Genomic DNA, 17,052 nt, shown 5'->3' on the forward strand with positions numbered 1-17,052 from the left:
ATAACAAATTTCCTGCGTTCCTTGTCCCTCCCGGTCCTTTCTAAACAACAGGTACAAATATTACAAGCCCCTTTTACGTTGGGTGAATTAGAAGCCACTATTAAACATCTACCTAGAGGGAAATGCCCAGGCCCAGACGGCCTCCAGCCTCCTACTATCGCTCACTTTCCAAAATATTAAGCCCCCACCTACTTGAGGTGTGTAACAGCTCCCTATCTGGCACAAACATGTCTACAGGTATGACTAAAGCCCATATCTCCCTGATCCGTAAAGAGGGGAAAGATAGCTCCAATTGTGCGAACTATTGTCCAATTTCCCTGCTAAATTTAGACTTAAAGATTTTAGCTAAGATGTTGACCACACGTCTATCCGCATTTCTCCCTACTCTGATCCAGAAAGATCAGGTAGGTTTCGTGAGGGGCAGGGAGGGTAAGGACAATACTTCTAGAGTCCTAAATAGCATATTTCATGCAAAAAGATTTAAATGTCCTTTGATCTTTCTCGGCACTGATGCTGAGAAGGCATTCGACAGGTTAGACTGGGATTTTATGAGCAAGGTACTATCCATGTTTGGGATCCCAGCTCATTTCATAAATGCAGTGTTTTCCTTATATTCAAATGCATCATCTTCGGTTATTATTAATAACTCCTTGTCCTCTCCCTTTGCTATTCATAATGGGACCAGACAGGGTTGCCCCCTCTCTCCCCTGCTATTTGTACTGGTTATGGAATCCTTGCTACAGGCTATTAGGAGAGATGGGGGAATTCAAGTGATCCGGGTAGGAAGATATGAACACAAGGTCGCAGCCTTCGCTGACGATCTACTCATTATGTTTACAAATCCAGCATCAGCCCTTCCCCACATCTACCGTATAATTGAGCAATTTGTCACTTTTTCAAATTTTAAAATGAATACAAATAAATCCCACATTCTAAGGCCGAATGCACACGGCCGTGTTCCGCGGCCGAGAGTGGTCCGTGGTAACCCGGCCGGGATTCCTGCTGACAGCAGGAGCGCACGGCGTCATTGGTTGCTATGACGCCGTGCGCTTCATGCCGCCGCTGCTGTACAGTAATACACTCGTATAGTGTATTACTGTACAGCAGCGGCTGCATGAAATGCACGACGTCATAGCAACCAATGACGCCGTGCGCTCCTGCTGTCAGCAGGAATCCCGTCCGGGTTACCACGGACCACTCTCGGCCGCGGAACACGGCCATGTGCATGAGGCCTTAATATTGGCTTTTCCTCATGAACTAAACAAGAACTTAAGTCTAACTCCCCCTTTAACTGGGATACCCCACACATTACTTATCTGGGAATTAAAATAGGTCTTGACCCTGGTTTATTGTTTCGCCTAAATTATGTTCCACTGCTAAACTCAATTAAAGATCAACTTTCCTCACTTAATAATCTTATGTTGTCCTGGTTTGGTAGGAAGAATATAGTAACCTCCCTTATAATACCCAGATTGACCTACGTCCAGCAAGTTCTACCAATTCCGGTGCCAAAGTCATTTTACAAAACAATGAATCAAATGATCAGATCCTTTATCTGGGCAGGAAAAAAAGCTTGTATAGCATTCACTACCCTAAACAAACCTAAACCTTATGGTGGGATAGGGATGCCCAATCCCGAGATATACAATAATGCAGTTCTTTTGGCTAGGTTGGTGGGTTGGATTAAGGGAACACTGGATGAACCTTGGGTTGACCTTGAGCAATCACATTTTGGTCTCCCCTTCAGAGGACTTCTAGTGGGAACTGGAATTCCTACGAACACAGTCAAATCCTATAATCCCATAATCAAATCACCCCTGAAAGCTTGGGAATGGTTTCAATCCTCCTCATACGCCATGCTGTTACCTTCCCCTTTACTCCATATCAGAGATATTTTATGGACTTGCACCCAAAGCCTTATTAAGTAGCCTACCTCCATCTATAAGATACTCACCTCACTTAGTAGTGTCCCTCTTTGATGATTGTGGAAAGTTATTGGAACCGGTATCCTTAACCCAGCTCTTCCCAGAGTGTAAATTCCCACCCCCTTTAATTTCCTTTTTACATTCATTTATCTCTAAACATATTACAAAAAGTTCCTTGATACGCCCGCTTACCTGGTTTGAGAACCTGTTATCAAGGACCGCCCCTCAACCTAAATTGATCTCTCTGATATATAAAAACTTATGTACCCCTATTCTCATGCCAAAACCTGCCTTTATTGGTTTATGGGAGAAAGATCTTGAAACCTCCTTTACCCAGGCAACAACCTCAAAGATTCTTCTGAGACCTCATAAAGCGTCAAGATGCGTTTGAATACAGGAGAATGCCTACAAGATTTTAACAAGATGGTATAAAACCCCAGACACAACCTGTAGATTCAACACAGATCGGTCAGATAAGTGTTGGAGGTGCAGTAGTGATAAAGGTTCATTTTTTCACATCTGGTGGACATGCCCTAGAATCAAAATATGGTGGTCAGATATATTTGAAAAATGTAACCAAATATGTCATTCAACCATCCCAATGTCTCCCTGCACTTTTAGGGACATACACGCTCGTTTCTACGGAGATTATTCCCCCTTGTCACGGAACCATGAACCAGACGTACAACAAGAGATAAGGAAAATAAGAAGGCTTTATTGAAAATAAAGCTGTAAAGCAAAAGTCCAAACGGATGGTGAAACCGAAGCAGAGTCTTTGAGAGGCCAGGGGTCAGGAACCAGAAGGGTAGTCAGACGAAGCCAGGATCAGGAACCAGCAGGGTAGTCAGAAGAAGCCAGGATCAGGAACCAGCAGGGTAGTCAGACGAAGCCAGGATCAGGAACCAGAAGCAGCAGCAGTCTTAGAAGCATGTGAACACAGGAGGACCAAGCAAGGAACTGAAGCCACAGACCTCCTATATATATGAGCTAGGCATCCAGCTCCTCCCAGTGGGAAGGAGGAGCTGCAGGGTGGAAGGCTACAAGAAACCCAGAAACCAAGATGGCCGCCAGCACATGTCAAACGAAGGAGAACAGCAAGAAGGTAAGACCATGACAGTACCTCCCCCTCAAGGGCCCCTCCTCCGCGGAGCAAAAAACGGTTTCTGAGGGAAGCGTGCGTGGAAGGCTCGGAGCAAGGCAGGAGCATGGACATCTGCAGAGGGAACCCAGGAACGCTCCTCTGGACCATAACCACGCCAATGGACCAAAAACTGCACCCGACCGCGGACCAGGCGTGAGTCCAGGATATTGCTCACCTCATACTCCTCACGATTGCCCACTCGGACCGGACGAGGCCGAGGAACCGAGGAAGTGAAACGATTACACACCAGTGGCTTCAACAGGGAGACATGAAACACGTTAGAGATCCGCATGCCAGGAGGAAGCGCAAGGGCATAGGCTACCGGGTTTACCCTGCGAAGCACTCGGAAGGGACCAACAAAGCGAGGCGCCAGCTTGGGAGTGGGCACTCGAAGGTTGAGGTTGCGGGTGGACAACCATACACGGTCTCCGACCTGGTAGGAAGGAGCAGGCGCTCGTCTGCGATCAGCCTGGAGTCTCTGGCGCTGCGCAGAGGCCTCAAGGGACCTCTGGATCTGTACCCAAGAAGCACGTAGGACGGAAAGGTGATCCTCCACAGCCGGAATATCCTGGGGAGAGAATACCTCCGGTAACACGGCAGGTTGGAACCCATAATTGGCCATGAAGGGAGACGTCCCAGAGGAAGAGTTCACCGCCGTGTTCCTGGCAAACTCAGCCCAAGGCAGGAGGTCAACCCAATTGTCTTGGTGATCGGAGACATAGCAACGAAGGAATTGCTCCAAGGCCTGATTGGATCGTTCTGCGGCCCCATTGGACTGAGGGTGGTAGGCCGAGGAGAAGGAGAGATGAATCCCCAACTGGGAGCAAAAGGCGCGCCAGAACCTGGACACAAACTGACTCCCCCGATCCGACACAATCTCCTTGGGCAAACCGTGCAACCGGAAGACCTCCCTGGCAAAAATCGTGGCCAACTCTTGTGCAGAGGGTAACTTCTTGAGAGGAACACAGTGGCACATTTTGGAAAACCGATCCACAATCATGAGAATGACCGTATGGCCTCGGGATGCAGGGAGGTCCACAATGAAATCCATCCCCAGGTGTGACCATGGGCGCTCCCCGGTGGCTATGGGTTGCAGAAGGCCCAACGGAAGGTGCCGAGGGGACTTACTCTGGGCACAAACGGAGCATGCCGCTACATATGCGGCGATGTCGGAACGTAGGGAAGGCCACCAGAACAGACGTGAAACAGCCCAGGACAGCTGATTCTTTCCAGGATGCCCCGCGGTCTTGGAGTTATGGTAGGTTCGCAACAACCGAGTGCGCAACTCCTCAGGCACAAAACATCTGCCGTTGGGTCTCCCAGAGGGAGCACCAGATTGAGCCGCCAAAATCTGCTCACCCAGGGGAGAGGTCAGGCTGGTGCGAATGGCGGCCAGGATCTGATTCGGAGGTATGACCGAAGTCGGAATCGACTCCTCCCTGGACAGCTCGGAGTACTGCCGTGATAGGGCATCCGCCCTGATGTTCTTGGAACCGGGTAGGTAGGAGACCACGTAATTAAAACGTGACAAGAACAGAGCCCATCTGGCCTGACGTGGTGTCAATCTCTTGGCCTCAGAAAGGTAGGTCAGATTCTTATGGTCCGTCAGGATGAGAACCGGAACCACCGAACCCTCGAGCAAGTGCCTCCATTCTTTAAGGGCCTGCACGATGGCCAATAACTCCCTGTCACCAATCTGATAGTTGCACTCCGCGGAAGACAGTTTCCGGGAGTAAAACCCACAAGGAAGCAGAGGACCCTCTGGTGTTCTACGCTGAGACAGAAGGGCGCCTACTCCCGTCTCAGACGCGTCCACCTCGAGGACAAAGGGCAACCCTGGGTTGGGAACGCGACAGAATCGGAGCCGACACAAAAGCGGACTTTAGGGCCTCAAAAGCTCGGATGGCCTCGAGCGGCCAGACCTGGGAATTACTGCCCTTCCTGGTCAGATCCGTGAGAGGCTTGGCCAGCATGGAAAAGTCCCTGATGAACTTCCGATAATAATTGGCGAAGCCCAAAAAGCGCTGCAGGGAACGAAGACCACTGGGCTGGGGCCACTGTAAGACAGCCGAAACCTTCTCAGGATCCATGGAGAACCCCTCAGCGGAAATGATGTAACCTAAGAAGGTTACCTGGGATCGGTGAAATTCGCATTTCTCAAGCTTACCGAACAGCTTATTCTCTCGTAACCGTTGCAACACTCGTCTGACATCCAGAATGTGGGCCTCCATGGATTCAGAATATACCAAGATGTCATCCAAATAGACCACCACACACTGCTGCAACAGGTCACGGAAAACATCGTTGATGAATTCCTGAAAGACTGCGGGCGCATTGCACAACCCAAAGGGCATAACCAAGGATTCATAATGACCGGTCCTGGTGTTAAACGCGGTCTTCCACTCATCGCCCGCCTTGATCCTTACCAGGTTATATGCCGCCCTCAGGTCGAGTTTGGTAAAGACCGTGGCCCCTTTAAGGCGATCGAACAGCTCGGAAATCAAGGGTATCGGGTAAGCGTTCTTGATCGTGATGCGATTGAGACCCCTGTAATCGATGCAAGGCCTCAACTCACGCCCTTCTTTTTCACAAAGAAAAATCCAGCCCCTGCCGGGGACGAGGATTTGCGAATGTGTCCGCGTGAAAGCGCCTCCCTCACGTACTCCTCCATGGCCTCATTCTCCGCTACCGACAGTGGATAGACTTTGCCACGAGGAGGAACGGCACCAGGTTGTAACTCTATGGCACAATCGTATGGGCGGTGCGGAGGTAGGGCAACCGCGCGCACCTTATCGAATACATCCCGGTACTCCTCGTATTCAGGAGGCAACAGAGAGTCCGAGGAAGTACACAGCAACTTGACAGACCCATGGATGCAACTAGCCCCACACTGCGGTGACCACGAGAGGATCTCGGCCGATCTCCAATCGAAAGTCGGATTATGCTTCTGGAGCCAGGGGTACCCCAAGACCACCGAGTAGTGTGGAGACGAAATAACCTGGAGGCAGACCGACTCTCTGTGAACGGCACCAATGGCTATCCCCACTGGAAGGGTCTCATGAGTCACGTGTGGCGGCAGAAGGGGTCTGCCGTCTATCGCCTCAAGAGCCAGTGGGGAACCTCGAGCCTGCAGAGGAATGGAATTGGCGGCAGCGAACACACTATCAATGAACAAACCACCAGCACCAGAGTCCACCAACGCCTGGGTCGTCACCGAGCCCCCGACCCAGGAGAGGACAACAGTGATCAGTGGTTTGTCAACACGGGAAACCGGGGATGAGGAGACTCCACCCAAGATCTGCCCCCGACAGGATCTCAGGTGCGAGCGTTTTCCCGGACGGTTCGGACATGCCAACCGAAAATGCCCACCGAGACCACAGTACATGCATCGGCCCTCGCGTCTCCGGAGTACCCTCTCCCCCTCGGACAGGCGAGCAAACCCCAGCTGCATGGGTTCACCCCCAGACAAGTCATCCCCAGGAGGCGTGGGAGGAGAGGGAGGCACGGGTGGGACAGCAAACGTAGGCGCCAATCTGTTAGAAGACCTCCGCAGGCTCTCCTTAAAGGAAGGTCTCTCCCTGAGTCTGGTGTCAATCAAAATCAGGAAAGAAATAAGAGACTCGAGCTCCACTGGTAGGTCCTTAGCTGCAACCTCATCCTTCAAGGCATCCGAGAGACCATGAGAGAAAGCAGCGACCAGAGCCTCATTATTCCAGCCCACCTCTGCTGCCAGGGTACGAAACTCAATGGCGTATTCAGCTACGGATCGTGAACCCTGTCTGATGGACATAAGGAGCTTCGCAGCAGAGGCAGCACGAGCCGGCACATCGAATACCTTCCGAAGAGAAGCAACAAAACCGGAAAACTCGGCAACCACCGGATTGTTGTTCTCCCATAAAGGGCTGGCCCAGGCCAAGGCCTTGTCCGAGAGCAGCGAGATCAAGAAGCCCACCTTTGATCTCTCAGTAGGAAAGGCATGTGGCAGCAACTCGAAATAAATGCCCACCTGGTTAAGGAAACCTCGGCACTGAGTTGGCTCTCCCCCAAAGCGCTGTGGAAGAGGGGCAGAACCGGTCATACCCCGAAACACCGCAGGCGCAACAACAGGTGTCGGGGTAGACTCTGGCGCAACAACCGGAGCGGCAGTAGGAGCGACAACCGACCCATCGGCAACGGGAGCGAAATGAGCCGTGCGTTCAAGCAGGGTTAGCAACGCCACAGCGAACCGACCCAACAGGTGATCCTGCTGATCAAGTCTGGCAACCAGCATGGGTAGCGAGGATGGCCCTGTACCGTCAGAATTCATGGCTTGGTCCTAATGTCACGGAACCATGAACCAGACGTACAACAAGAGATAAGGAAAATAAGAAGGCTTTATTGAAAATAAAGCTGTAAAGCAAAAGTCCAAACGGATGGTGAAACCGAAGCAGAGTCTTTGAGAGGCCAGGGGTCAGGAACCAGAAGGGTAGTCAGACGAAGCCAGGATCAGGAACCAGCAGGGTAGTCAGACGAAGCCAGGATCAGGAACCAGCAGGGTAGTCAGACGAAGCCAGGATCAGGAACCAGAAGCAGCAGCAGTCTTAGAAGCATGTGAACACAGGAGGACCAAGCAAGGAACTGAAGCCACAGACCTCCTATATATATGAGCTAGGCATCCAGCTCCTCCCAGTGGGAAGGAGGAGCCGCAGGGTGGAAGGCTACAAGAAACCCAGAAACCAAGATGGCCGCCAGCACATGTCAAACGAAGGAGAACAGCAAGAAGGTAAGACCATGACACCCCTCTATTTAATCACCTTCTAGACGCAGCCTGTCTCTTGATCCCTCGCTACTGGTTATCTGAAGATACACCACCCATACCTCCATGGATATCTAGAATTGACCAACTATATAGATTTGAGGAATTAGCCTCATGGGAAAACAATAAAATAGTTGTGTTCAGGAAGTTTTGGCTACCTTGGTCTTCTTTCAGGAACTATAACTGATCCATTATCTGTATCTATTACCCCTTTCCAGGCATTTTCCCTTTGTAATAGTTTAGCTTTTTAGTCATGTCTCATTAAGATAATCTGTATCCCATGATTTTTAACACCATATTATGAAGTAATGGATAGGGTTGTTATTATACCTTTGAAGTATACATTTGTAATTCACCTAACAAAGAAGTTTCTTTACATTATATTTTTGCTATGTACCTGATAATGTTATTTTACTTTGTCTATGGACTATTCACAGAATTTTCTGTAAAATCTTAATTTTCTTCAATAAAAAAAAAAAAAAAAAAAAAAAAAAAAGTGTCCGTAGCCTTTAAAGGGAACCTGTCATGTGGATATTTGATTATAATCAAATAAAGTGCCTTAGATGTATTCACTTACTGGCAATTGGATGAATGAGCTGATTGGAGTCCAGCGTGATGTTATTGAGTCCAGCGTATATTTAATTCAGAGCTATAGCCACTCCCCTGCCCACCTGCTGCTGATTCCTATGGAAACAAACTGTCATTCAGCAGCAGGTGGGCGGGGAGAGTCAGGAGCTCATTAATATTCATGACTCATCATTATCAGCTGGAGCTTTTCAATACAAGATGTTGGCAGATTGACTGGGTCAATTAAAGAAAGTGACCCAGCATTTTGCTAAGAGAATCAGTCACTTATTTATGTTGCCCTTAGCTAGGACACCATAAAACTGGTGACAGGTTCCCTTTAAGGACCAGGCCGTTGTTTGGAAATTTGACATGTCGTTTTATGTGGTAATAACATCGAAATTCATTGACTTATCCAAAACATTCTGAGATTGTTTTCTCGCAATACATTGTGCTTCATGATAGTGGAACATTTTAGTCAATATAATTCACCTTTATTTATTTAAAAAAAATCCCAAATTTACAGAAAATTTTGAAAAATGTACAATTCTCAAAATTTGAATTTCTCAGTTTTTAAGACCTCATGCACACGACCGTGCCGTTTTTTGAGTGCTGTCCGCATCTTTTGCGGCCCCATTGAAATGAATGGGTCCGCATCCGAGCTGCCGATGCGGACCCAAACAACGGTCATGTGCATGAGGCCTAAGGCAGATAGTGATGCATCATAAGAGTTATTACGTTACATTTCCCATATGTCCACTTTCATGTTTGCATCCTTTTGTAAATGTAATTTTATTTTTTAGGATCTTATAAGGCTTAGAATTTTAAGAAAATTTCTGAAACCGACTTTTTGAAGGACCACTTCAATTGTGAAGTCACTTTGTGGGGCTTACATAGTGGAAACCACCCATAAATGATCCCAATGTAGAAACTACACCCCTCAAGTTATTCAAAACAGATTTTACAAACTTTGTTAACCCTCTAGGTGTTCCACAAGAATTAATGGAAAATAGAGATAACATTTCTAAATTTCACTTTTTTGGCAGATTTTCCATTTTAATAATTTTTTTCCAGTTACAAAGCAACGGTTAACAGCCAAACCAAACTCAATATTTATGGCTCTGATTCTGTAGTTTACAGAAACACCCCATATGTGGTCGTAAACTGCTGTATGGGCACATGGCAGGGCGCAGAAGGAAAGGAATGCCATACGGTTTTTGGAAGGTAGATTTTGGAAGGTATGGTCTCAGGTAAGGTGACAAAAAATGGCTTTTCTTACACCGTTTATTATTATTTTTTTTTACGGTGTTCACCTGATGGGTTAGGTCATGTGATATTTTCTATAGAGCAGTTTATTACAGACGCGGCGATACCGAATATGTATACTTTTTTTTATTTACTTAAGTTTTACACAATAACAGCTTTTTAAAAACCAAAAAAAGTGTCTCCATATTCTGAGCCATATTTTTTTTTTTTTTTGGGCGATGGTAGGGGCTCATTTTTTGCAGGATGAGGCGACTGTTAGATTGGTACTATTTTGGTGGGCATACGCCTTTTTGAACTCTTGCTGTTGTACTTTTAGTGATGTAAGGTGACAAAAAAATGGTTTATTTAGCACAGATTTTATTTTTTACGGTGTTCATCTGAGGGGTTAGGTCATGTGATATGTTTATAGATCCGGTCGATACGGACACAGTGATACCTAATATGTTTTCCTATTTTTTTACAATTTTTATTTTTATTTTATTTGGTGAAATTTACTTCTTTTTTTTTTTTTACTTGAAAATTTTAATTTTTCGGTGGAAAACTTTATTTTTTCAACTTTTTTTTCACTTAATATTTTGTCCCACTTTGGGACTTCAACTTTATAAAAAAAAATACTAAATTTACCAAAAATTTCATTTCCAATTTTCAATTTCTCTACTTCTATAATACATAGTAATACCTACAAAAATAGTTATTACTTTACATTCCCCATATGTCTACTTCATGTTTGGATCATTTTGGGAATGATATTTTATATTTTGGGGATGTTACAAGGCTTAGAAGTTTGGAAGCAAATCTTATATAATAGAAACCACCCCAAAATGACCCCATTCTAGAACTTACACCCCTCAAGGTATTCTAAACTGATTTTACAAACTTTGTTACTCTTAAGTGTTGCACAAGAGTTATTGGCAAATGGGGATAAAATTTGAAAATTTCATTTTTTTGCCACATTTTCCATTTTAACCCATTTTTTCCACTAACAAAGCAAGGGTTAACAGCCAAACTAGACTGTATCTTTATTGCCCTGACTCTGCCGTTTACAGAAATACCCCATATGTGGCCGTACACTACTGTACGGCCACACAGCGGGGCGTAGAGGGAAAGGAGTGCCGTTTGGTTTTTGGAGGGCTGATTTTTATGGACCGGTTTATTTACACTGTGTCTTGTTTCAACCCCCCTGATGCACCCCTGGAGTAGAAACTCCCTAAAAGTCTCCCCATTTTGGAAACTACGGGATAAGGTGGCAGTTTTGTTGGGATTATTTTTAGGGTACATATGATTTTTGGTTGCTCTATATTACATTTTTGTGAGGTAAGGTTACCAAAAATTTGAATTCTGAAATTTCTTCTCCATTTTCCATTAACTGTTAAGGAACACCGAAAGGGTTAATAACGTTTGTAAAATCAGTTTTGAATACCTTGAAGGGTGTAGTTTCTTAGATGGGGTCACTTTTAGGGAGTTTTTACTCTAGGGGGGCATCAGGGGGGCTTCAAAAGGGACATGGTGTCAATAAAAAAAGCCATCAAAATCGGCCTTCCAGAAACCATGTCGGTCCTTTCATTTTGCGCCCTGCCTTTTAGTGATACCGCAGTTTACGACCACAAATGTGGCGTTTCTGTAAACTGCAGTATCAGGGTAATAAATATAAAGTTTTGTTTGGTTGTTAACCCTTGCTTTGTTACCGGAAAAAACTGATTGAAATGGAAAAGTGCCAAAAATAGCTGTTTTGGCATATTTATATATATTTTTTTGACCGTGTTAATCTGGGGGATTAGGTCATGGGGTATTTTTATAGAGGAGATTCTTACGGACGCGGCGATACTTAATAAGTCTACTTTTTTACAATTATTTAGGTTTTAGACTATATTATCCTTTTTCGATACAAAAAAATGTTTTTGTATCTCTAAAGTCTAAGAGTCATTTTTTTGTTTTTTAGCCGATTATCCTATGTAGGGGCTCATTTTTTGCGGGATGAGAGGACGGTTTTATTGGCTCTATTTTGGGGGCTATATGACGTTTTGATCGCTTGCTATTAAAATTTTTGTTATGTAAGGTGACAAAGAAAGTTTTTTTTGGACCGTGTTAATCTGGGGGGTTAGGTCATGGGGTATTTTTAAAGAGGAGATTATTACCGACGCAGAGATACCTAATTTGTATACTTTTTTTTAATTATTTTAGTTATTACAATTTTTTTTTGTTGTCTCAAGTCTGAGAACCAGTTTTTTTATCCGATAGTGGCTAAATTGGGATATAAATTTAGTACTCCATGGAAGTGTGATACTCCCTAAAGCAACCGTCAATGCAGAGGCCCGGATGATCGGGGCACGTGTCGCACTGAGTAGTGGTGTCCTTCCGTATCCCCCTCCTGCGACACACTCTGCACTTTTTTTGGGACGATCCGGGCGCCTTCAGTTCCCGAGGTACTCCGGCCTGCTCTTTCCCGGTCCGAAAAGATCAGTGCCTTGAGGACTGCCTCATAGAACTGAAGGAATGTCCCTGTGTTGCCAGCGCTCCCGGACAGCACAAAAGAGTTGTACATGGCAACCTGCACCAAGTAGACCGCAACTTTTTTGTACCCATGGTTTTGCGCATGGCGTTATATGGCTTGAGGACTTTATCAGAGAGATCAACTCCTCCCATATACCGATTGTAGTCGACGATACAATCGGGCTTGAGGACCATTGCTGCGGTATCTCGCACAGGGACAGAGGTGATGCCGTTACCATGAATTGTGGACAGTACAAGAACATCCCTCTTGTCCTTATATCTGACCAGAAACAGGTTTTCACTGGTAAGGGCACGGGGTCGCACCCCTGGGGATAGGTACCTGGAGGGGGTGGGCAGGGAGGCCGCGTTGATTTTTCTGCACGGTCCCACAAGCGGACGTGGATCTGGCGGCGAGGGACTGGCACCAGGGGATACTAGTATAAAAGTTATCCACGTAAAGGTGGTAACCCTTATCTAGCAGTGGGTACATAAGGTCCCACACAAGTTTGCCACTAACACCCAGAGTGGGGGGACATTCTAGGGGTTGAATACGGGAATCTCGACCCTTGTACACACGAAACTTGTAAGTGCACCCTGAGGTACTCTCACAAAGCTTGTACAGCTTCACGCCATACCTCGCCCGCTTTGAGGGAACATACTGGCGGAGAATGAGTCTCCCCTTGAACGCAAAGAGAGACTCATCAACCACGACCTTCCTTCCAGGTACATAGGCCTGTACAAATTTGTCTCCAAAATGATCGATGACCGGCCGTATCTTATACAGACGGTCATAGACAGGATCACCTTGGGGGGGACATGCTGCATTATCTGAATAATGCAGACATTTCCGGATGGCCTCAAACCGGGAGCGTGTCACGGCCGTAATGTAAAGTGGGGCCTGGTAGAGGACGTCCCCACTCCAGTAATGCCTGACACTAGGTTTCTTGACCAGGCCCATATGCAGCACGAGGCCCCAAAATGTCCTCATCTCGGCTGCACTGACCGGCGACCAGCCACCGGGCCTAGCCAAAAAGGAGCCCGGGTGTTGGGAGTACAGGTTTGTCTGCTCCACCATTAGTTTTACCAGTTGGTCACATTTTTTTTCTCCTAACTATTGCTCCCTAGACAAAATACATTTCATTAGCTATAATGGTTTATAATGGTTTATGTGGGAATATATTTATACTAAAGTAGTAATCAAGTATTTTCATTTTCTTAATTCCTGGAGAACCCATTTTAATTATGATCCCTTATTGTTTCTGTTTTAAGCTTTCACCCCCTAAATAGATTATCTCTTTAATAGGTATTGAAAGTAAATTTATTGGGTCATCGAAAAAGAATATTGGCATCACTGGCAGAGAGACCATGTGAGGATCCTCCACAGAAACCACCTCGATTCTCTCATTTACGGGTAAGCAAAATATTTTAATCCAGTAGAAATCTGCTAAGCTGTTGTACATTACTCATATCTCATGTCTAGAGCAACATAATTCAATATTTAGCATTATACTGCCACTAAAAGCCATAGCTGTAAGTAGTGGAGAAATAACTTGAAAAACTTACATCCGTCCACTGTGCTGTTGTGGCTTCCCATTTATAGCAATGTGAGGTTGATTACACATATTTTTGGTGGGGAAATAGTGTCAAAATTCTGATGACAAAACTACCATGTGAACGGGCCTCAGAGATTTTTCTTTGTTCCTGAGTAAGCCGTATGTAACTACACTGAACAGAAATATAAACACAACACTTTCGGTTTTGCCCCCATTTTGCATGAGCTGAACTCAAAGAACTGAAACATTTTCTACATACATAAAAGACCCATAACTCTCAAATATTGTTCACAAATCTGTCTAAATCTGTGTTGTTGAGCACTTCTCCTTTGCCAAGATAATCCATCCCACCTCACAGGTGTGGCATATAAAGGTGCTGATTAGATAGCATGAATATTGCACAGGTGTGCCTTAGACGTTACACAATAAAAGACCACTATGAAATGTGCAGTTTGATCACACAGCACAGATGTCACAACGTTTGAGGGAGCATGTAATTGGCATGCTGACTTCAGGAATGTCTACCAGAGCTGTTGCCCGTGCAATGAATGTTCATTTCTCTACCATAAGCCGTCTCCAAAGGCGTTTCAGAGAATTTGGCAGTACATCCAACCGGCCTCACAACCGCAGACCACGTGTAACCACACCAGCCCAGGACTTCCACATGCAGCATGTCCACCTCCATGATCGTCTGAGGCCAGTAACCAGGACAACTGCAGCAACAATCGGTTTGCATAACCAAAGAATTTCTGCACAAACTGTCAGAAACCGTCTCAGGGAAGCTCATCTGCATGTTTGTCGTCCTCATTGGGGTCTGGACCTGACTGCAGTTCGTCATCGTAACCGACTTCAGTGAGCAAATGCTCACATTCAATGGAGTCTGACACCTTGGAGAGGCATTCTGTTCACGGTTTTCACTGTTCAGGGCAGATGGCAGACAGCGTGTGTGGCGTCGTGTGGGTGAGCGGTTTGCTGACGTCAGCGTTGTGGATCAAGTGGCCCATGGTGGCTGTAGGGTTATGGTATGGGCAGGCGTATATTATGGACAACGAACACAGGTGCATTTTATTGATGGCATTTTGAATGCACATAGAAACCATGATGAGATCCTGAGGCCCATTGTTGTGCCATTCATCCACGACCATCACCTTATGTTGCAGCATGATAATGCATGGCCCCATATTGCAAGGATCTGTACACAATTTCTGGAAGCTGAAAACATCCTAGTTCTTGCATGGCCAGCATACTCACCGGACATGTCACCTATTGAGCATGTTTGGGATGCTCTGAATCGGCATATACAACAGCGTGTTCCAGTTCCTGCCAATATTCTGCAACTTCGCACAGCAATTGAAGAGGAGTGGACCAACATTCCACAGGCCACAATTAACAACCTGATCAACTCTATGCGACGGAGATGTGTTGCACTGCGTGAGGAAAATGGTAGCCACACCAGATACAGACTGGTTTTCATGTAGAGAAAGTTAATACAAGCCACTAACTAATACACTGCTCAAAAAAATAAAGGGAACACAAAAATAACACATCCTAGATCTGAATTAATTAAATATTCTTCTGAAATACTTTGTTCTTTACATAGTTGAATGTGCTGACAACAAAATCACACAAAAATTAAAAAATGGAAATCAAATTTTTCAACCCATGGAGGTCTGGATTTGGAGTCACACTCAAAATTAAAGTGGAAAAACACACTACAGGCTGATCCAACTTTGATGTAATGTCCTTAAAACAAGTCAAAATGAGGCTCAGTAGTGTGTGTGGTCTCCACGTGCCTGTATGACCTCCCTACAACGCCTGTGCATGCTCCTGATGAGGTGGCGGACGGTCTCCTGAGGGATCTCCTCCCAGACCTGGACTAAAGCATCTGCCAACTCCTGGACAGTCTGTGGTGCAACGTGACGTTGGTGGATAGAGCGAGACATGATGTCCCAGATGTGCTCAATTGGATTCAGGTCTGGGGAACGGGCGGGCCAGTCCATAGCATCAATGCCTTTGTCTTGCAGGAACTGCTGACACACTCCAGCCACATGAGGTCTAGCATTGTCTTGCATTAGGAGGAACCAAGGGCCAACCGCACCAGCATATGGTCTCACAAGGGGTCGGAGGATCTCATCTCGGTACCTAATGGCAGTCAGGCTATCTCTGGCGAGCACATGGAGGGCTGTGCGGCCCTCCAAAGAAATGCCACCCCACACCATTACTGACTCAATGCCAAACCGGTCATGCTGGAGGATGTTGCAGGCAGCAGAACGTTCTCCACAGCGTCTCCAGACTCTGTCACATCTGTCACATGTGCTCAGTGTGAACCTGCTTTCATCTGTGAAGAGCACGCAGCGCGCCAGTGGCGAATTTGCCAATCTTGGTGTTCTCTGGCAAATGCCAAACGTCCTGCACGGTGTTGGGCTGTAAGCACAACCCCCACCTGTGGACGTCGGGTCCTCATATCACCCTCATTGAGTCTGTTTCTGACCGTTGAGCAGACACATGCACATTTGTGGCCTGCTGGAGGTCATTTTGCAGGGCTCTGGCAGTGCTCCTCCTGTTCCTCCTTGCACAAAGGCGGAGGTAGCGGTCCTGCTGCTGGGTTTTTGCCCTCCTACGGCCTCCTCCATGTCTCCTGATGTACTGGCCTGTCTCCTGGTAGCGCCTCCATGCTCTGGACACTACGCTGACAGACACAGCAAACCTTCTTGCCACAGCTCGCATTGATGTGCCATCCTGGATAAGCTGCACTACCTGAGCCACTTGTGTGGGTTGTAGACTCTGTCTCATGCTACCACTAGAGTGAAAGCACCGCCAGCATTCAAAAGTGACCAAAACATCAGCCAGGAGGCATAGGAACTGAGAAGTGGTCTGTGGTCACCACCTGCAGAACCACTCCTTTATTGGGGGTGTCTTGCTAATTGCCTATAATTTCCACCTGTTGTCTATCCCATTTGCACAACAGCATGTGAAATTGATTGTCACTCAGTGTTGCTTCCTAAGTGGACAGTTTGATTTCACAGAAGTGTGATTGACTTGGAGTTACATTGTGTTGTTTAAGTGTTCCCTTTATTTTTTTGAGCAGTGTATATTGTTATCTATATTGCTTCCTTTGCTGGCTGGATTCATTTTTCTAGCACATTATACATTGCCCGTTACCAAGGTTACAGACCACCCTGCAATCCATCAAAAACACTACCCTATGCGCGCTCCCATGGTCCCGGCCACTAGAGTGGCTGACACTTTTTCCTATAGTGTGCAAGCACGACTACCACTGATGAAATGCAGCGTGGTCTGTAACCATGGAAATGAGCA

At 46.3% G+C, this 17,052-nt stretch overlaps 1 protein-coding gene across 1 annotated transcript in view; it reads left to right on the plus strand.

Moving 5' to 3' along the window:
• ANKS1A (ankyrin repeat and sterile alpha motif domain containing 1A) overlaps nt 1–17,052 on the plus strand; it is a 913,309-nt gene that overhangs the window by 502,514 nt on the left and 393,743 nt on the right. Inside the window, 1 exon segment of the mRNA XM_040424152.1 lies at nt 13,485–13,592. Within this exon segment, the coding sequence (XP_040280086.1) occupies nt 13,485–13,592 (108 nt within the window).

Source organism: Bufo bufo, chromosome 3 (assembly GCF_905171765.1).
Source record: "Bufo bufo chromosome 3, aBufBuf1.1, whole genome shotgun sequence".
In the NCBI taxonomy this organism is placed as follows: Eukaryota; Metazoa; Chordata; class Amphibia; order Anura; family Bufonidae; genus Bufo; species Bufo bufo.